At 37.1% G+C, this 22,640-nt stretch overlaps 1 protein-coding gene across 1 annotated transcript in view; it reads left to right on the forward strand.

Annotated features, from left to right (window-relative positions):
* LOC149791377 (enhancer of polycomb homolog 1-like) overlaps positions 1 to 16,627 on the forward strand; it is a 67,318-nt gene extending 50,691 nt beyond the window's left edge. The window contains exons 14-15 of the mRNA XM_089969931.1: positions 1,697 to 1,985; positions 7,130 to 16,627. Of these exons, the coding sequence (XP_089826057.1) occupies positions 1,697 to 1,985; positions 7,130 to 7,202 (362 nt within the window). The 3' untranslated portion in view covers positions 7,203 to 16,627. The remainder of the gene's footprint in view (positions 1 to 1,696; positions 1,986 to 7,129) is intronic.
* Positions 16,628 to 22,640: the final 6,013 nt, after the last annotated feature.

The following is a 22,640-nucleotide window of genomic DNA, read 5'->3' on the forward strand; positions in this document are numbered from 1 at the left end:
CGCCCCTTTATGGTCTGCTGAATACTTATTGTATGCTGAATACTCTTTTTATCTGCTGAACTCTTATGGTCTGCTGAATACTCTTATGCAGCATAGATTGTCATGTCAACTTGTGGTTTTCACAGAATTACTGTATCTGATGTAGAATGTCCCAAATGACATTGGTGCCAATTCGGCAGCTTACATGGACACTGGTGGCCATCATGAGGTTGCTATCATGTCTTATTCTGAACAGATATATCAACAGATGTTTTCTATTTATGAGCTTGACTTGAACCTCTCAAGTGGCCTAGTGGTTAGAGCGTCCACTTCAGATGTGGGAGGTTGTGGGTTTGAACCCAAAGTAATACCAAAGACTTAAAAAATGGTACTTGCAGCTGCCTCGCTAGGAATCTCAGCATCAAGAGATTAGTGTTAGGACTGGTCGGCCTGGTATCAGGATAATGTGACTGGGTTGGACATGATGCTACATGCCTGCGCCATTATGCCCCAGTGCTAGACATCACTATAAATTGCCACACTTCAGACATTGTAGCAATATGACTGAAAAATTGTTAAAGCTGTGTTAAAAATGCAAATCACATGCTCACACTGTTATGACTTGCAGATTATCCTAAATAACTATAGTGACAGTCTGACATTCATATGGCTGCCATGGTGGCCATCTTGAAAAATTCTTTTTGCTTCTCCTTCTTAAGTAACAGTCATATTGATATGGGGTTTTCACTAAAAGACTTCTTATGGGATGTAGTTGTTCCTGAGTGAAATGGGTGACTATGTGACCTCCATATATGGTTGCTACAACAGTTATTATGGACTCTCATTATAACTACTCTCATTCATACAGACTTGAGTTTCACTAAACACTTCCTGCAGTATGTAATTAATCCCATATTAACCAACAATTTTGCTCTAATTTTGAAAATGCCTCATTTGGTAGTGCCCCAAGCACACATGAACCTAAATTTACTTGAAAATTTTAGTAATTTAAAATTTGAGCTGGAATAATTTTGTTGTGTTACACATTGGAAGCAAAAAATAAATTGAATTAATAACCAGAATGACAAAAATTCTTTTACTTGAAGCAAATTAGATAGAAATGGTGAAAGAAAATTGTTCTATTAATTTAATACAAACTTAACATCATTGAGAGGTTCTTTTATCTGATTTTTTTCTCAGTAATTTACATAGTTTTAGAAAGATATCTGGTGCTCCAATGTTATGAAAGTCTTAGCAAACATCCGGTGTTCTGATGTTATGCAATGCCTAGGCAGCTCAAGCCTTTTTTTTCTGTTGTACTTCTTGAACGGCAGAGGCATCACCTGCAGTTTCACCTAAAGGTTTCCTGCTGCAGTGTTTATTCCTGGGAAAAGTTTTAAGGTTAGAGGACAAGATGCATGCAACTATAGATATATAGTTGATTCAAGTACAGTCATTTAAATCTGCCCAATTTGTCTATCTGATTTTCTCCATTTTTTTCCCTACTTTATAAAACAAACAGCCCATCTTTATTCTAACTTCTTCACAAAAGAGCTTGGAAACTAGAACTGTTGTTGGGTCTGTTTTTGTTGTCTCATATAGCCCAACACCTTAAAAATTACCTGTTAGAAATAAGAAATTTTACAGAGGTGATCTGAAAAGTCGACACTTGTATCCAGAGAATTTGTAACCATTCAAATCACCTTTATTTTTTCAGGTAAAACCACAGGGCTTTCAACTTCACCAGCTGCTAATGTACTTCAGTTTAACTTTCCATTGAATAGTGTACCACAGTCCATCACCTCTTCATCAGTGTTATCATCGTTAACATCATCACTGTCAACATTTTCATCTGCAACTTCATTATCTAGTCCTGCCACTACATCTTTGATCACAACATCCAATTTGTCCTCAAGAAATAGCCTCAGCAACAAAACAATTACAACAATCAATTCAAATTTTCTCAAACTGGCATCCAGCAACACAGTTATGGACTCAAGTATAAAGTAAGTACTTCCTATTTGTTTGAATGTTTTGATAAAGTTTGTTATGCTCTTAAAGATAATCATTTCTTTCTGACCAGTAATTCCATTCTGGTCTTCGGGATTTCATATCTGTGTAGTAGATAATAGTCTAATTTAGTGATCAGTTTGGAATCCATGTAAGCATACAAGTTCACCCATTTTGGTTAAGTCCACACCCTCAGTTAACTTCATTGTTAAAATTTTTAGCTCACTGGCACTATAAAGCAAAATGAGTTTTTCGGTATGGCCTTGCAGCCAGCTGTTATCATGCTGTTATCATAATTGTTTGATTCCACTTAGGAGACGATATCTCTGATCAAAATGGGAACAGTGGCTTACATTGTCAAGATTTTGGATGAGTTTAAGAATGAGTGTCATCTTGCACAATAATGAGGTGATCCTGCAGAAGATTGGCTGTGCTTGTCTGCACTTAGAAACCTAATTTCTTTTCAGAGTTTTATTTGCCAACTCGTGTCTGGTGTATTTGGCATTTGACAGCTGTTCATCCATCTGTTAGCATATAACTGTCCAGCCCATGGTTGGAGAGATTTAATGAAACTTTGCCCAAGTATTTATCGCAACAAGATGCTTATCTAGAGTGGCATATTATGTTCAGGTGTTTGTTTGTCCATCAGTCCATTAATATTTGCTTCTCCAGCCTATAGGTTTGCAATTGTCGAAGAGACATCAGTGAAACTTTACCCAAGTATATATCATGAAGAGATGGTGTCATGCCAATCCCCCCTACCTCAAGGTCCAGGTCACAGATGAAACTGCAGTTCTGTTCTGTATCAAATCACAAGTTTCAAATCACTTGTGGAACTTTTAAAAAACCAATTTCGGATAGTTGTAACCAATGATATATTTTTGTATTGGTGGTGTCACATACCATTGTGACACCTCCTAACTGAAGTTCAAGGTCATGCTAAAGGTAATTCTATGTCTTTTGAAGTGCTGAAGACTTATTTTTGCCAATCATATATCATGCATTCATGGTATGATGCATGCCATTTCCATTCTCTCCCCCCCCCCCCCGATTCAGGGTCACTATATTGGCAGAGAGTACAACTTTGAAATCAATGAAGATATTTTCATGAAACTTAGTGAATTATATATCACACACACAGAGCGAGTCACATACTATTGCCACATCTCCTGTATCAAAGTCTTGGTCAGAGCAAGGGAAAATGCAATTTTTTAAACTTGTATCTATTGTCCTGAATGCAGTTCAGAATTGTGTCACATGCCATAGCCATGACCTCTTGCCATTTTAAATCACAAGATATGATGATAAAACCATATCCAATTACTTGTATAGACCGTGTCATGTACTATAACTATATACTATAACCACTCACCCCTGCCTCAAAATGAAGGTCGCAGCAAGAGAAACTCTTGTATCCTTGTCCAGAGTTTGACTTTTTGAACTGCTAGAGATGTCAGTGAAAGTTTACACTAGATATATCACGATGAGGCATTATGTCATATACCATTGTCGTGCTACTGTCTCAAGGTCAAGGTCTCTTTAAGGGAAAATGTAAATCAGTGACCAATCCATAAAAAAGCATAACTTAAAATGAATTGAAGGTATTTTTCTCTTCACTATCACGCCTCTGCCCCAAGGTCACATTAAGGGATAGTGCAAGTCAGTGACCTGTATTCCTTTATATATTTTTTTAATCTTGGGATATTTTGATGAGCTTTACCCAGATCCACACCTTATGATACAATAGGCAAGTCCCATGCTTAAAGGTCAAGGTCATTTGTGGTGGTGGTGACTTTGATGAGCATAACCAATGCATATAATTAGATGGTTATTACAAAAATGGAAAAAGGGGGATCCAGGTATATTCAGCTGTTTCTACTTTATTATAGGAATTCAAAGCTGTATCATTATCACAACCACTTGCGTCATGGTTTAAAGTTTCTGCAGTAAATATTCACTTTTGCAGTAATATATGCTTTGAATTAGTTCTTGCAGAATCAAGACTATAGTATGTATTTTTTTTACTATTTCTTTGTCCAATAAAACAAGTTCTCATTATTCAGGATAATATTTTTAGTGAATAAGAAAATTTTAGAAAACCATGCTAGTCCGACTCGGCAACAAATAATGCAGAGTATATAATACTTGAAAACTGTACATGTAGAGCCTGTGATCATGATCAGTCTCTGTCATGCCATACCTCCTGGGATTTAAATTCCTTGTGCTAAAGTAATCATGCCCCTCTTGAATATATTTTTGGATTTTTTTCTTCTTCATTGTGTGCTACTTTTGAAATAAATGCAGCAGTGTGTTTGCTTTTATCTCTTCTTTTTATTTTTTCTATGAATGATTATCATCCATGGATTCTTGATTAGTGCCCAAGCTAGTATTTGCACGTGTTCTTGATCAGTGACCAAGCTAGTCATTGCACATGTTCTTGATTAGTACCCAAGCTAGTCATTGCACATATTCTTGATTAGTGCCCAAGCTAGTCATTGCACACGTTCTTGATTAGTGTCCAAGCTAGTCATTGCACATGTTCTTGATTAGTGCTCAAGCTAGTCATTGCACATGTTCTTGATTAGTGTCCAAGCTAGTCATTGCACAAGTTCTTGATTAGTGTCCAAGCTAGTCATTGCATGTTCTTGATTGGTGCCCAAGCTAGTCATTGCATACGTTCTTGATTAGTGCTCAAGCTAGTCATTGCACATGTTCTTGATTAGTGTCCAAGCTAGTCATTGCACATGTTCTTGATTAGTGCCCAGGCTAGTCATTGCACATGTTCTTGATTAGTACCCAAGCTAGTCATTGCACATGTTCTTGATTAGTGTCCAAGCTAGTCATTGCACACGTTCTCGATTAGTGTCCAAGCTAGTCATTGCACATGTTCTTGATTAGTGCCCAGGCTAGTCATTGCACATGTTCTTGATTAGTACCCAAGCTAGTCATTGCACATGTTCTTGATTAGTGTCCAAGCTAGTCATTGCACACGTTCTTGATTAGTGTCCAAGCTAGTCATTGCACACGTTCTCGATTAGTGCCCAAGCTAGTCATTGCACACGTTCTCGATTAGTGCCCAAGCTAGTCATTGCACATGTTCTTGATTAGTACCCAAGCTAGTCATTGCACATGTTCTTGATTAGTGTCCAAGCTAGTCATTGCACACGTTCTCGATTAGTGCCCAAGCTAGTCATTGCACATGTTCTTGATTAGTGCCCAAGCTAGTCATTGCACAAGTTCTTGATTAGTGCCCAAGCTAGTCATTGCACATGTTCTTGATTAGTGCCCAAGCTTGTCAGAGTCAGTAAGACATTTTTGGCTGCCAACAAGATTGATCGTCTTATGCTTCTTCAGTAATGAATGCATTCTATTCAACAAACTTTGTATGTGCTACGTTCAGTCTAAAATCTGTTCTCTTTAATCTCTTAGGTCATTTTTATATACACTGTTGGTACCATAGAGGGAACTTTTACTTGCACCAGCGATATAAAAGAAGGGTTGTTTTAATTATGTCTCATTTTTGGAGAGAATGTTTATCAGACAAATAATATTTACTTTAGGTTGTCATTGGACTTTATTTTGCATCTTTGGCACAAGTTTTTCACGTGGTTCACACAAGGCACACTCTATCAGACTAATAGTTTGTCACATGCCCTTATTTTGCATCTATGGCACAAGTTTTCCGCGTGGTTCACACAAGGCACACTCTATCAGACTAATAGTTTGTCACATGCCCTTATTTTGCATCTTTGGCACAAGTTTTCCGCGTGGTTCACACAAGGCACACTCTATCAGACTAATAGTTTGTCATATGCCCTTATTTTGCATCTTTGGCACAAGTTTTCCGCGTGGTTCACACAAGGCACACTCTATCATACTAATAGTTTGTCATATGCCCTTATTTTGCATCTTTGGCACAAGTTTTCCGCGTGGTTCACACAAGGCATACTATCAGACTAATAGTTTGTCACGTGCCCTTATTTTGCATCTTTGGCACAAGTTTTCCGTGTGGTTCACACAAGGCATACTATCAGACTAATAGTTTGTCACATGCCCTTATTTTGCATCTTTGGCACAAGTTTTCCGCGTGGTTCACACAAGGCACACTCTGTCAGACTAACAGTTTGTCACATGCCCTAATTTTTCATCTTTGGCCCACAAGGCACACAGAAAAGACCATAGAAAATAAAGATGTTGTTATGGTTGTTAAGAATATCTGAATTGAGTACATAGGAGGATGAACAAAATTGGCATTCAGAAATGTTTAATGATTTTAGTATCTTTAACATCAATCCAAATACCATTCTGCCTCTTCTATCGAATCCAGGTTTATTGAAGATGAGCAATGTTCTTATTGCTTGGGCACCAATCAAGAGCACATGGTTTATTATCATGGATAGAATACATAAAGAAAAGAAGTAAAAAAAAATTTTGTTGTCACAAGTCCATATGCATATATTTGCAATTTGCAAAGCAACATACAGAGAGGAAAATACATGAAAAAAATCTGACTTGTCTGGAGAGGAATCATTTGTTGAACATGAGAAATTAGTACAGTATACCCATGGCATGAGAGACTGATAATGAAATTGTTTTCAGTTTTCTGCACAAGCCAGAACAGGTTAGGATATATTCAATGACTCCAGTTTTTGACCAGTGGGGGCCCTTTTCTGGAATGAACACCATTACATTAGAACAAAATATTATCAAAGTTTGGGAGATAGTTCACTTCAGGTTCTGTTCTGTAGGTGTGTAATGGATACAATACACAAAGTTTGGGAAACATTTTTCATAGGGTTCCGTTTTATAAGTGTATAATTTACATGATACAAAGTTTGGGAAATCAGTTTCATAGGGTTCTGTTTTATTGGTGAGCAGTGTGCAGGTGCACTTAGGACTCTTGTGTCTTCGTTAGGTAAATACAGGTTGGATTGACAAAACGGGGTTTCTTGTTATTTTCTGATTTCCATATCAGATAAATTTAGTTTTTGGAAACGTGTGGTTATCGATTTCAGTCTTGCCTGGATCACTATTTGTAATGGATGACTTCCACAAAAATTTTGGTTATTAAATTGATGCAGATCAGCAAATGATGACAATTTCATACCATGTAATCATATATTTTCAATCATCTTTACAGACAGAACCATGAGGACACCAAACCATTGAACAATCTAAGCCTCGATACAAGTGTGGCCATGGATGTCACATGACTGATGGCACATCAAGGCAAACCACAGAGATTAAACCATTGCAATGTGTAGCTGCCGACTTGACACCAAAACAGTCGGATTCAGGACAGCATACATTGTGGATGGGTCTGCTCATATTCAATACCTTACTGTCCAACTTTGTACATGTGCGAGTATCCAATTCAGAGCAGGTCAGCGAAGGAGGACAAGGAGATGGAGAGATGAACAGAAGATTCAGCTTGGATTTAAGAAGGGCAGCAGTCTAATGCTGTTAATGAGTGAAAATAGTTTGCTTTTGTGATAAGCCTAAAGCTATGATTGATGTAAACTCGGGCTCTGAATGGCAGCTAAATGGTTTCAACGTAATTGTAGATCTTGTATATATAAGTTTTATAATGAATGGCTGTGGTGAATAAATTAAATGATTGCATCATGAAATTGGCACAAATGTTTTGCTTGGTAAAATTTGATCCTTTCTTATAAAATTGTGGACTTCACCACATAAAAGGCAGGAAATAAGTGTAAAATAATGGGCAATCGTGTGTAAATCTAGAAGTCTTGAACCTTTGCCATGAGGTCAGTTTCATCATCCAACACATACATTTTGTTTTGTCGACAATTAGCTAATCTAAAGTAAGGATTTAAGACATGTATATATTTATACATTATTTAATACAAAAAGAATTGTTAGTCTATTAATGCTATTCAAGGAAATAGGTGTGTGTCAGTTCTGATGCCTTGTTAAAAAAATTTTTAACCCCTCCCCAATATCATTGGATGGGGCATATGGTGTTCCCCCTGTCTATCCATCTTATTACATCACATTATGTATTTCATTTCCATTCAGCAACATGTATTAAACTTGAGGAACTGAAGCCAACTTCATGTTAAAAAGGCAAACCTCAGGTATATTTTTCTCGAATTTTGGGCTAAATGTAACAACATGGTGACTACAGTTTAACCTCTGACTTCGCTTTCCAGTTGCGTCATATTGGTCTATGGGCAATCCATGTGGTGGTTTTGTTGTTTTTTCTTTCTTTAAATATTCATAGCAATTTTAAGAAAAAAATCGGAAATGACAAAAGATATTTGATATTATGTTCAAATGCTGCATACCAGAGTCACAGTTTACATAGATCATACACTGGCTTAGAGTCACTGTACACGATTCTCAGTTAACCTGTAAAATAGCACTGTTATTGTGTGTCATGCTTTCTTGTATCAACAGCTCTCTAGGAATTTCACCTTTTTCCCCTTTTGACATCAAACTAAATAGTTGACATTTCATAATGTGCTTTTATCAGATCTGTTTTAAATACAATTTTTTTTTCTGATGTGATTGTACTGATTATTCAAGTTTAATGATAGCCATCAGGTGCATTTTGAAAAATGTAACTTGTCTGTATCATGGCTTACAGCTCTACAGTTTTTGGAATATTTCAATTTTTTTAAACTTTTAGAATATGTTCTAGAAATAACACTCTGTGGCTTGGGATCTAGAATAGGCCCCATGCATGCTCAATCATATCACAAGAGTTAACTAATGGAGGCAGATGCTGTGTGGCTAGTGTACAGGTCATGTAACAGATTTTCTGGGTTTGAATTCTGCCATCAGATGAGCTTGGGTTGGCTGACGTGGTGTGACCTTATTGCAAGGATAAGGCAGAAGCCTATCGATTTTGAGGTCAAGGTCACTGACGGGAAAAATATGGCAGCTGCACAAAAATTTTCTCTGTCTACATCGAGTACTATTAAATATGGGAGAATGAATACATGGTATTATAAAATGATGGGGGAAAAACTTCAATCAAAAAATGTTTAACTTCTCAAGAAACTGAAACATTTCATCCATTTGAAAAAAAATGTGAATTTTCTGGAGTGGCTATATGTTATGAAATACTGTGTACAATGCAGATTTATACAGCATATCCTGTATATGAAGAATATCAGTGAATGGTGGAAAAAATTACAGTGCTGGTTTTTAACTTTTTGAAAGCAGTTTAGTTCTTCCATGTTGTTAATGGTGGCATTGTACCATTCTCATTCATGTAAACTATCAGGGTCAGGGAAAAGTGCTTCGTAGAAAAGTTGTAGCTTGGCAGTATTTTGAGTTAGGTATTAGTTTATGCTTGAAACAGATCACTAGTGTTCCGCAGATTGTGAATTGATACGAGTAAGCGAGACTGAGTGAACATATACTTTATACTCCATGAAGACTTGACGAATCATAATGTTCTCGTTGCATTTCATTTGCAATTTGCTAGATGCTTGTGATGGACTTGTGTTCTGTGAAATGATCAGTAAAATCTGTTCTTTGGCAAAATAAACAGGAAGTTTGGGGAGAAAAAAGTTGCAGCCTTGAATTATATTGCCTGTACTTAAATTCCTTGTAATGTTGGTTTTTTGTGTTCAGTCATGTAATAAAGTAAATTTTTGTTTCTTTTGCCACTAAAGGGCTTTCAAGTGAAAACTATTATAATAATCAGAAAATGTAACTAATTTGGGCTGTAGATGATACGACTTTATAATTTACCTATGTAAGAGTTTCTTGCTCGCTTAAAAGAAGATATTATCAAGACACTTTAGCTTGAGAAACTCTAAGTATTGCCATTTTGTATTGTCACATTTAAACGGTCTGTAGGATATGATTGATTCCAAATTGCTCTGTCTTGGGATCACCAGTCATTGCCTAATTGAGGTTCTATATTGTGAAATAAGGAGCTTGAATGACAGAAGTGTTAATTAACATGTTAGTGTTCATAGTCCGACTATGTAGATTATTTTGTGTGTATTAGATTCTGGATAAGTGCTTGTAGCAACATATGCTGTAATTGTGTGATATTATATAAAAAGCAGCTGTAATTGTTAAAAAATCTACCTCACTGATATGTCAGGATGTACGTGTCATAATGAAGAAATCCATGTGCAAACATTTCCTTCAGTGGGATTCAGTTAATTGAAGAAGGTGACTGGTTGCATGAATTATGATCATTTGATTTGATTTATAATACTTAAAATCATAGAGCAATAGTTGTCGTAAGAGCTACACATTTTTAAGCAAAATGCTGAAATTTATGTGAAGAGTGTCTGGAAAAAAAATATCTTTGCTGTTTTGATCACAATATAAATTTGTATTGGATTTTCACTGTATTTAATTTGAACAACGTCTTTTATGAATATCATGTCAGGTGTTTTTCAATAGCTTCCATGTAAATAGTACATTCCTAATGTTACATTTTATGTATACAAAACAATATGGAGAACCCTTTCAAATGCAGATATCTTGGGGACCAAAAATGTTCAGAATAGACTGAAAGTCCAAATAGAAATTGTTTTGAAAGAAATACAATTGCAGATACTCTTCTTTTCCTTTTTACTGGCATAACAAGAATTAAACAGCATCCCAACAGGTTTTTGCATCATTTTCAGCTGTTATTTCCTTCTGTTTGATTTGATAAAAATATGTTAGTGACAGTTTGTTCCAGACAACAACCATCATCTTAGAAATGTACCATTGTAATAGACTGTAAACTACCAAGTTTTTTTTTTTTTAATTCACATTTTGGCAGTTAGAAGAACACCATCCTTTTTGTCAGGCCAACTTTTTATTTAGCTAGAATGTGGAGGAACTTGAACATTGTACTTAACCTAAACAACATTGATCTTGTTATACCCCTTGCTAACAAAAGTGGGGGATAGGGGTATACTGGAATCAACTTTTCTGTCCATGCATCCTACTTTGTATTTATTATCACCTGAACCCTTTGAAATGAAACGTGGTAAGCTTCCTGTATGATGTCCTGAAATTATATCAGTATTTTAAGAGTCGTTCTGCTTTGTATACAAATTATGTCCATCCATTACATGTATCCACGAATCTGTTGAGTGGTTAGCATACTGGACTTGTGACAGAAAGGGTTCTGGTTTGTTTCCTACCATCAGACCACCTGGATCAGCTACTGTGTTGTGTTCTTGGGCAAGGCACTTTACTCCAGTTGCCTCTGCACTAAATAACCTACTTGTGTTTCTCTGTCATCAAGCACTAAACCAAACCAATTTTGTCCAGTTAACATGTCCAAAACTGTTAAGGTGTTTTCATGTTGTATCATAACAGTTTTTTGTACCATACAATTTCACTTTGTCAGATTATTACTTTTAGAGTTGTCTCCCCGTTTTTAAAAATCCTATTTAGACTGCAGTGGGAGTAGTTATGCTATATAGTGGCTTGGATATCATCAGTTGTGCAGAGAGACATAAGGTCCAAGTGTGATCGCTGTGTCAAACTTCCATGTTGTTTTGATGCAATTAACTCATTATTATATCTGTAAAAGCACATCAAGGACCTATGTGAAAAGTGTAATGTAATGATATTTATCCATTTTTGTGATTCGGGCTTTGGCAGAAGTTCAGCATAGTGATTATTTCATGCAAGTGTCCATATAAAAATTCACCCAAACCACACTCGAAATTAAGGTCAATCTTTATAAAAAAATTTTATAGATTAAGCTCATTGTTAAAGTTTTGTACTTTCTAGCTGAATTACAGGCAAGCTAAACAAAAGGGAGATGCTTGTTTATTGATTTATATTGCTTGTCAGTACATATAAAAGAAAATATTGCAAGTAGAAATGAAAGATATCAACTAATAATCCAAATAGATGAAACGTCACCCACACCTTTAGACATGCCAGCAGGCATGAAGGCAAAATTTAGGTGATTTTTATCTTAATTTTTTTGTGGTGCTTTTGATGTACTTTTTCTGTAATGTTGCCTAATTGTCAGGATTTTTATTTGATGGGTGATGTTAAGATGGTTGTTTAACAGAAAGTTGACCGTAGTCATCTGAGAAACTTTGTCACTGATATATTGTAGTCAAATGTGAAAAATTAATTGCAGATACACACAAAAAATAATCTTCTCAGAGAGCTTAGTGTTATCCTGAATTTTAGATATAACAGATTTCAGACTGCAAAAATATTGGATTTTTTTGTATTTCGAAATAGGATTCAAAATGTGTACTTTGCAATTGTAATTTGAGGGAGGAAAACTTTATCACTGTCATGACGTTAGAACTATTCACCAAATGAAAGTTGAATTCCACTTTTAGGTGCAAGTCCAGCATTTGTATGCTATGGTTAGTATATTGTGAAATGATTGCCTTTTGTGATTTTTTAACCTTGATGAACATAATATGCTCTCAAACCTGGATTACTAAAAAAATAATGTTACGGTGGTTGTTAGAATTTTGCATGTACAATACACAAATGAAAGCTGAAAGTTTGAAATCCTGTCTTCATCTTGAAACTTGCACAAAATATTTTAAAATATGATTTAGAATCAAAAACCAGAAAGAGAAACGTTGTTATATAAGAAGATTCATCTATATCATTTATATTTGGTCTTTATAGACTGCAGTTGGCATGAAAAGTCATAGATTTTAACTTTGTTTATACTGTGGTTGTCAAAATCTTGTCACTTTTGAGTGTCCAAATGCCATGTGGAACGGGGTGTCCTGTTGATGACTGGTACACTTATTATTATAATTTGACCAGTATTGTTGTCATCAGATAGGAGAAGTTTGTAATTTAAGTATTTCCTGAGAATGTGCGAATGAAGAACCAATTAAACTGCACAAAGTAGACACTGTTTCAAGAGTAACCTTTTCATGCTTGCATCGGGGTTTCCTTTTAGGTGCGATTTTTCTTTTATTCAGATAAGTATGATTGCAATCCTTGGTTTCATCTCTTGAGAAAGAAAAATATATGTTTGTTGTTTTTATTCTGCTCAAGAAATATTGGTATTGAAAGCAGCGTATTCAGCATGTATTACATGTACTACAGCTACATGAGTGCAGTGTAATTATTTATCAAGAAATTTATTGATGCATGAAATTTCTGAGATACCATCTCTTCTAATATGATAGATTTCACTGCTTTAAACTAAAAGTTGGTGATGATGTCACATGATTCTGTTGAGATGTTTATGGGAACATATGTTACTGTCTTTATTTGTTGAATTCAGGCATGCTTGACAGTTGTCAAACTTCTGTTAACTGTTTTAGGTAGGATATTGTCCAGTGCCATAACGTCTGGAGTATGTATGTACATTTTTCCTTTAAAATCATTGATTACATCATATAAACACATATTTCACTTCCTCAGAGGTATTGTGTAGATGACATTTGATGATTGTATGACTTGATGATTTATTTTACATCTTGCCACATGATGGAGCTGTATATTAGTTGTGGATAACTTCAGTTCACAGTACAATAAATTTGGAAATTGGTGTGGGTGGCTATCTGATAATTTATTGCTTGAACCGAAAAATAACAAATTACTAACAGACATTTGTCTCTCATAGGTCATCCTGCTCTACTGTAGATTGATTTTGTCGTGAACGTCGTGAATCATTATTTAATTACCATTAGTAATTCTTTCGCAGCCGATGTATAGGGACTTGCATGACAAGGTAATTATAACAACATGTAATACTCGGATACCTGCGGTGAAAATTTGGCCAGTATTCACCCACTTTTGACTACTTTGGCCATCATTTGCCAAATCTGACCACATACATACACTAGTACTTCTATGGCATGTATCTAAATTTTTACCTTAAAATTGTTTTATACAGAAGAACGAATACTTGGATCGAAGTATTTTGTTGAAAACATTTAACACTTAGGTTTGTTCTGTGATAACAAGTGGAGATGATGTATATATATATACACAAAAAAGTCAGTTGTGGAATAACTTCTAAGAAAATCTTGACAAAATAATGTTGTGACCATTTTGACATGCTAGGTATTTTGTTAGCCATGTTCTTGAAATTAATAGGTTTCACGTGTATTTCACCAGGTATGAACAAAATCGTATAGTTACTGAAGCAGCATTAACAAAATAGTTTCAGTTCAGTTAACATCTCCATCACTGCATCCTGATTGTTAGCTCATTGTCTCAAAGCATGTTAAAAAAATTCTTGCTCAGATTTAGAATTTTGATCATTTGTGTTAATTTTTCACCAAACACTTGTCAATCATTTAGGATTTAATGCAGTCATAATATTTTGAATTCACTCAGAAATAGTCATTTAAGGATTCCTTCAAATAAAAGGAATGGCATCACCCTCTATTTATTCTACAAACATTCACAAGTGTACGATATTTAAGCTATATTTTATTTTTATCTGTTCAAATTTTTCTGCCCCAAAGAAAAAAGTCCCAATGTTAGAAGTATCATAAGATCATGTAGTCTTGGAGGAAGAATTTCTAAAATGAGGAACCAACTGATTTAATTCTTCCATAAAGATTATTTTAAACATAAACGTTGCGTGCTGCATACAAGATTAACTGATGTTTTCTTGTGGTTGAAAACAGTTACTAGTCATTTGACTGGAAATACTTGAAAACAGATTGTAGGATGAGGAGGTCTAAGAATACCATATTTGCAAATAAAATGCATGCCCGGTTTTAACAGAATAGACCAACATCTTCCATGATGTAATGTGCATTAAAATATTGTTTTCACTGCTTGCAGTTAGTGGTGTAATTTCATAAATAAAAGTTAACCCACTTTTTGATTGAGGTTCCATTCTAGGTTCTAGATTCCCTCTGTTTTCTGGAGGAAGAGTAGTTATTACAGAATTCCTGTGAGACATGATTTTTTATTTTTACCACATTGTCATGTAATGTGTGATATATCTTATGTCACATGATTGTTTTTCAAGTCATATGGTCATGACCTTATTAAATTTGACATACGTCATAATGTCAAGTTCTTGGCATCATGCAGTTAAAATGGCATTTTTACAGTTCTAAAGCAAATTAGATCTAATTCTTTATAGCAGTTCTAAATAGCTTGTTTGGTATATTACAGGAATATATTGAGGTGATCTTGCATTTGATTGGCCGAGATTTGATTGGCTGAGCTTGTTGCCACTCCAGAGACCATATTTAGATAACTAATTATTTTGCTAGAACTTAACAGAAACATTTTCATCTTGGATTTTAATGAATCCACATTTGGTGAAGCTTTTTGTATGGTTCTATAGTTCATTCCATCATAAGCTGCCTCGGCACTTTATGAAAGATTTGGAAATCTTTTTCTTTTTGTAAAAGGTATCCTCAAGCTTTTATTACTGTGGAAACCATATTTTATTATCCAGTTTTAATCAGAACTGGAATGTAGGCTTTAATGATTTGGATATCCCATGAGTTTGATGTTTGAGTTATACAGGTTCCAGTAATATGCAGTAGGTGAATGATTTTGCCTGTGATTGGCTGAGGTTATTACTCCACTAGACACTCTTATTTTGAATCCAGTTTTGATCAGACTTGGCAAATATGCTTGAATCATTGAGATATCTGGTGAACACACCAGTGTGAAAGTTCAGTGCGTATTAATGAGGTGATTTTGCATTTGATTGACTAAGCTTGTCAACACTTTGGTGACTATTTCTGATCAGCATTTTTTTTTAAGCTAGTGAATTGGCTATAGCATGAGTTTATCTGGTGAGTTTTATTTTCGAGTGACGTATGTACATGTGCTAATTATGCTATCTTGCATCTGATTGGCTGAGCTCTCATACTCCTTGAGAATATGTATTTCTGCCTGGTTTTAATTAAGCTTGGTAAATGGGCTAACATTATGAAGTTGTTGGATGTGTTTTGTTATGAGTCTTGTGCATATTTATAAGGTGATCTTGTACGTTTATTGGCTGAGCTTGGTAGCACTCTAAAGACAGTCATTTTAATCTAGTTTGATCATCAAATGTGTTAAACAGGCTTATATCAAGATGTCAGGGTCAGCCATCATGGGTATGTTAGAAAGCTTGTCAGTAGCTTCCCATGGTTCTTCCCCTGTTTGTCCTCAACCAAATATATAATATTGGCCGAATTCAGATATGATCTCTGTGATGTGATGGCTATAATGGTAGGTAAAATGCAATCTGGACTCGAGAGACAGTATGCGAGTAAGAGCATGCTTTTGTAAAGTTTATGAAGGTATGTTAAGTAATCCGGCAAAGATTTTTTTTATTTATCAGACATGAATTTCAAATTCTTGAAAAAATATACTGCTTTCCCCATCTTTTCCCCCAACTTTATTTTGAAAAGCAGCACTACATTATTTTTTCAGAAACTGTTGCTGGAAAGATTATTTCATTCTGTGCAATGTGGTATTCATACTGTGTATATCTAGCAATGGTTTTCAGAGTAACCCAGGTCAAAAATTGGACTAAAAGTTGTTACCTTGTAGAAGTCTGTCAACTGTCGAGAAAGTATAACTGCCCTTTAAGTCTGTCTGATGAGTGTCGTTCTATGGAGTGGCAGGGGTTAAATATGAAATTGTCTTTGTGTAAACATTTTCATCTGTGATAAAAGAATTGGCATGTGTATTACATGCCATATTAAAAAGAACATAAATAAAAATTTGTATAAGCTGAAAATTTGTTTCTTGTATTGTGTATAATTTGGACAAAATATGTACGATTGCTACATATATTCTTACATTTTCCACACATGCACAATCGGGCAACAAAATAATCAAAGGATGCTTTCTGACTTGTGATGGATGACTTTGTCTCAATAAGTAATATATTAATGTTACAAAAAGAATGCTATAATAATGATAATACAATATCTGTAATTATTACCTTGTTCTCTTATGGAATGCCAGGTCCCCTCTGAGTTCATAACTTTGACCTCCCATTGTATAGAATGTTCTAGAAATCTAGAACAGAGACAACCCAGAACCATTATAACAACCTTTCTCATGGAGTATTCTCTTCATTTCACATTGCAGTTCACTCTTAGAAAATGGCCTTCATTTATCTCTTCAAATTCATTTTTCAGTTAAATTTTCTAGACTGCTCTGGTCGTTTAAGTGGTTACAGCATCCAACTCGGATGCGAGAGGTTGCAGATTCAGACCCCGGGAATATCATACCGAAATCTTGTAAAAAAAAAAGAATAAAAAATAGTACTAGAAGCTTCCTCATTTAGCAAAGTGAGCGTTAGGACTGATCATCCTGGTGTCAATATATATAATGGGATGCTGCATGTCTAATGCATTATGCCCCAGTGCTAGACATCACTGTACGAGTCAAATTGTAGAAGCTGTTAAAAATCCAAACACACATAAAAATGTGTGCAGTTTGCTTGTTTAATAGATTAGGGTGTAATTTGGAAACCAAATGTATGCATTTTCTGTTTTTGAAGTACTAGCTTCTGAAGCAAAACGTAAGTTTCTTTTCAGAATTGTCACAAATTGGGGTCACAAAAAGGCCCAAAGGGATTCTCACCCCACGTTTATTTTGTACTAGTGCATATGTATTGATGGTTTGTATGCTCTGTAATTTATTGCCTGTTGATAGCTGGGACCTGGCCAAGAAACTGTGCACCTACAAATGGAGAATGATAGTATGGGACCAAATTATTATTCTGCAGACTCAGAGAAGGTCATCATGGTAGTCACTCCTTGATCCCAGGAGGGGATGGGATCTGTCTTGTGAAGTCAAGGGACATAATGGGCCTGAAGAGTTACAGTTCCCTATGATGTGTGTGTGGGGGGGGTAGCGAGATCCAGTTCAAATGACAGGCCCAGGCACGCACCTCGGGACAGATCTGATATTTGAGTAACGTTCACAAGTCAATGTAGTCTCAACAGCGGCACGGTGACAAGGATTGGATTGACACATCACATGTCTCCATTCTTCTGATCATCCCCATTCACCGTGTGTGTGTGATTTGGATTTTTAACATAGCTTTAACAATTTTTCATTCATATTGCAATGATGTATACAGTGTGGCAGCTTATAGTGACGTCTAGCACTGGGGCATGATGCTGTAGACATGTAGCATGATGTCCAACCCAGTCAAATTATCCTGACACCAGGCCGACCACTAACCTCATAATGCTGAGAGCCTAGCGAGGAAATTGTTAGTACCATTTTGATAAATCTTTGGTATGACTCGACAGGGGATCAAACCTGTGACCTCCCGCATCTGAGGCAGATGCTCTAACCACTACACCACCGAAGCGGTTGGGTATCAGCGTACATTTGTCCAACTAGGGAAAAGGATTGGATCATGTTCCCTTTCAATCCCTATGGAATGTGGGTACATCTATTTCAGATAGGCAAATCTTCTTTCCTATTAATGGCGCCATGAATGCCCATGCATTAGCCTTGGAGTGGTTCGGATTTGGCAAGTTGCTGACATATATTTTGTCCTCTCCCCCCACCCCATGATGCATCGTTCAGCTAGTGTTCACGCTTCTCCGTGTCCTGTAAAGCCCGCCTACCCCCTTGAATACTGAGGCATCACAAGTGGATATTTCCTTGGGTACCTGGGCTTGCTCGTACGATAGTAACCATAACCTCACATGTCGATCTTGCACGAAAACTTTGAGGCATTCATTGTCAATGTCCATGGCGCCATCAGTGTCTGCTGTACCTCAGAAGGGAGGTTGTGCTGCACACATCGAATGTACTTCTGGATCAAAGTTTAGCATCAGCTTCCTATGGAATGATAAACTGACTTAAATCCATGAAAACCAAACCAAACTGGATAACAATAAGAACCTTTTAGGGCTTCCTTGTTTCGTTCCATCTGTGTCATCTCACAAACCTATCGAAAAAATATCACTGATGCATTACAGCCACTTAACACGTCAAAACCAGCCAGGAAGTATTCTAATCCTGATAACCCCAAGGGACCTTCTTCAGTCTTTAAATAGATGCAGATACAACCGTTCAGCAGCAGCACCAATCCAAGCCTCCCGTCTTAAGCTTTACAAGGCTGGCAGGAAGGAAGCCTATGAACTTTTCCCCTCGAAAGAAATTGAATATCCCTCTTCTGAGGATCTTTGGGCATTCAGCTAGCACGATTACTGGCTTCTTCTCTGGGCTTATCCTCTTGCAAGGACACCCATTCTTTTACCCCAATCAAAGCTGGTTAATAAAGGGGAAAGGTGCACACCTTTCTGCGGAAAGACACATTAGAGAGGGTGCAAAATGAATAGTCTCCTACTCCCAGATCTTCCTGGTCTCCATCTAACTTGGGAATTTCAGTTTATCATTGACCTTTCCACCATAAATGTTACTTCGAGAGAACTATTCAGGATGGTGACCACCACCCCAGTCAATAAAACCCTGCGACTGGACTGTCTTCATCGACCTTCAAGATGCGTCACAGGTTTTCCTCCACACAGCAAATATTTATTGTTTTCCCTTGACTGGAAGGTTTTCGTTTTGAGCAATGCCATTCGGCTTAGCCTCCACTCATAAAGCTTTTACCTGAGTCATGTAGTAATTGTCGCCTCCCAGAGGGATCTGGGATCCCCATCAAGTATTTCCATAATTAGTTGATGCACAATGACCTGAAAGAGTCCCTCTTCAGTCTTGCAAGATCTGTCGTATTGCTGGTCCACAGTGACCCGGCTAGAAATAGGAGCTAATCTCTTTTAAGGATTTCGGTTACACGAGGATGAATGTCCTCACCAACCTTGGGCGAGTTCGTGCTCCACATACACGTACGTCCCGGGGAGTTTGAACTCTACAGCGGACCGGGGTATCCTAGGATGATTGCTTGCGTCATCTCCGATTTCTCCTTCTGACAAACAAGTGCACAAGGATCCGGTTAGGGTCCCGTTAGCTGGGATTGTACTGTTGTCAGAATTTTATCATGAATGGAGTTAGTGAACCACTTGAGAACGGTTTTTGGTCTGATTCCTGGTGACAGACCCTGAGCCTCACTCCAGGCTATAGGTGCATGCATCAGATCCAGGTTGGGTAGTTCATTTGGAGCAAAAATGGTTGTTCTTTAGAGCTTATGATCAGGTCGAATACGCCATCTTTCACATAAAAAGGTGACATGGAAGTGCATATGCTCCTTCTCTCTGGATAGCGCTTTGCAAACTAAATCCGGTCCCAGGGTGCCCGAGTGATATAAAGCGTTTGCCTATACTGATCACTACGGTCTCACCTGTCGGCGTGAGTTCGAGTCTCGGCTCGGTTAATATGGGTATGTGTGAAAGCTTGCCAGTAGCTTCCCGTGAGGCTGTGGTTCTTACAGGGGTTTTCCCTGGTTCATCCTCCACCAGTTACACTGGCCGCCATGTATCTTGCGCTGAAAAAGGCGTTAAACTCCAAAACAACAACATACGCTGCAGGCGGACTCTGAGGGGATTGCCCTTCATGTCTGATCTATTCCGGGCAAGAAGAACACTGACGGGCAGTCAGTTCAAGCGATGGATAGTAGTCCTTACTGAATGGTGTCTACCAATCCACAGCATAGTCCCGTGTCAAAGTGCGGAAGGCCCATGGTGGACTTGCTTACGACAAGACTAAACAACAAGCTTATATTTTATGTCTCCCCTGTCCCAGATCATATTACCTGGACTGTGGACACCTTCTGTCTAAGGTGAGATCGTCTGTTCACTTAAGCCTTCCATCTTTCAGAATGATTCAGCAGGTACTGTGCTTATTATAGTAGCCCCTATGTGGTCTCTACTGTTGGTAGCACAGACCCTCAAAGGAATAACCTGTTGTCGCAATACACGGATCTCTTCTCAACAACAACCAACATATTTGACAGCATCATGCTAGGTTCATCTCATGTGATCAATATGCCAGGATAAGTTTTCGAGCAAAGTTGTCAACAGCATCGTCCAGGCCAGGAGACTAATATACCCTAGGTCTAAAATGCAGAGTGGAGAGTAGCTATAGGGGACGATATACGGACAATGGAAATCTTAGTCCAAAACACCCTGGGACGAAATACGGACAATGGGAATTTAACATGTGGAGTATTGGGACTTTATATGGAAAAGGGAAAGTTCAGTTGATCTATCGGTAAAATAGGAATGGAACAGGTGAGGTGACGTCACGTTCCATGACATTGGTAACAATGTAGCAAGGGTTTGACCTGAATACGCGCTAATCTAGGGAGAGACAAATACAGTAGAGATATATACATATATAACGCATACAACACATAAACATAGATTGATGAACATTAAACATATATATGGCAAAGAGAATAAATGTCTTTTCGATGCATATGAGTGGCCCTGGAAAGGGCCTTTGGGTTTCTTCTCGTTCTTTTAGTTTGTTCTTTTCCTCTTCCATCTTCTTAGTTTTTGTTATCGTTGTTGTCTTCCTCTTGTTTAATTTTGTTTCCTCCTGTTTTTCCTCTTTCTTCTTCTTCTCATTCTCCTCTTCCTTTTCTATTTTTTCATTCTATTCCCTCATTCTTCCTCTATCCTCGTCAACCTTCTTCTCTTTTTCTTCTTTAATCATTTCCTTTAACCTGTCCTTTGATTTTATTATATTATTGATTACCATCTTGACTCGATGGGGACTAAGAATAAAAATCGTCATCCAGTTTGACCAACATTTCTTCCATCATTCCCAAATTATCCAGAATGTCTTGCAACTTCTTCATTTTGTCAAGGTGGTTACTTGCCATCTGACTAATTGAATTTACGTCGTTTTCGCCCAACTAGGGCCTGCACGACGGATTTCTGCCGCAAAGCTGTCTGTTTAATTAATCCTGGGGGAAGGAATTAGTGCCTCATCCCCCAGGCATTTATGTGTTCATAGAACGCTGATTAATTAGGCAGGCAGGTCTTGGGACTAATAAGTCCCTAACGACCTGATTGAAGGTCCGTCATGAGTGGGAATGGACCCAACACACAATCATGATTAGAGATAAATTTCAGTTTGCCACAGCTGAGCAGGGGTGTCAACCAAGGCAGTATGTGACGCCAGTATCGATTGGTCGCCACTATGACGTCACATCGGGACACCGAGCTTTGACTTACATGAAAAATGTCTGGAGATGGCAAAGGTATGTCGGACTGAATGGAAGGGATGCGTCCTACATTCGGGATCGATTTTTTGTACCCAGTTTCCGAATAGTAAATGGCGTCGTTTTGCCAAATTTATAATTTGGAAAATCATTTGTGCTGTTTGTAGAATAAGATAGAGATGGCACGATGAATCTCCTAGTCTATTTAAGGGAAAAGTTATTTAATCGAATAATATTTGGGGTTTCTATTCTAATAATTAGTATTTCCGTTTTGTGCGGGGTGCCTAATGACAGATTTAGTCACTTTATGGTTCTAACGTTTTAAGGACATCTTTCCTAATTATGTAATTTGGTGCTACATTGTGTAGCTGGTCTTGATGGCTTTGGGTTATTAGCCACCTTATAGGTCTGATTTTGAGTTCTTACTTTAATTTCTAATCAGTTTATGAATCAGTTTGTTGCCACATTGTGCAGCGGGCCCTGATGGCTGGGTTTTAAGCCACCTTATAATATCTAAGTTTGTTGGCCAGTTTTAGTTCATGTTTTTTAAGACGATTCATCTTAATTATGATAGATTAGACAGATGTTAGTATGAGAATGATGGTTACTTAATCACCGATCACCTATTGCATTGCTTAATTGATTATAC

The sequence above is a fragment of the Sinohyriopsis cumingii genome, chromosome 9 (genome assembly GCF_028554795.1).
Source record: "Sinohyriopsis cumingii isolate HCF-2022 chromosome 9, ASM2855479v2, whole genome shotgun sequence".
Classification (NCBI taxonomy): domain Eukaryota; kingdom Metazoa; phylum Mollusca; class Bivalvia; order Unionida; family Unionidae; genus Sinohyriopsis; species Sinohyriopsis cumingii.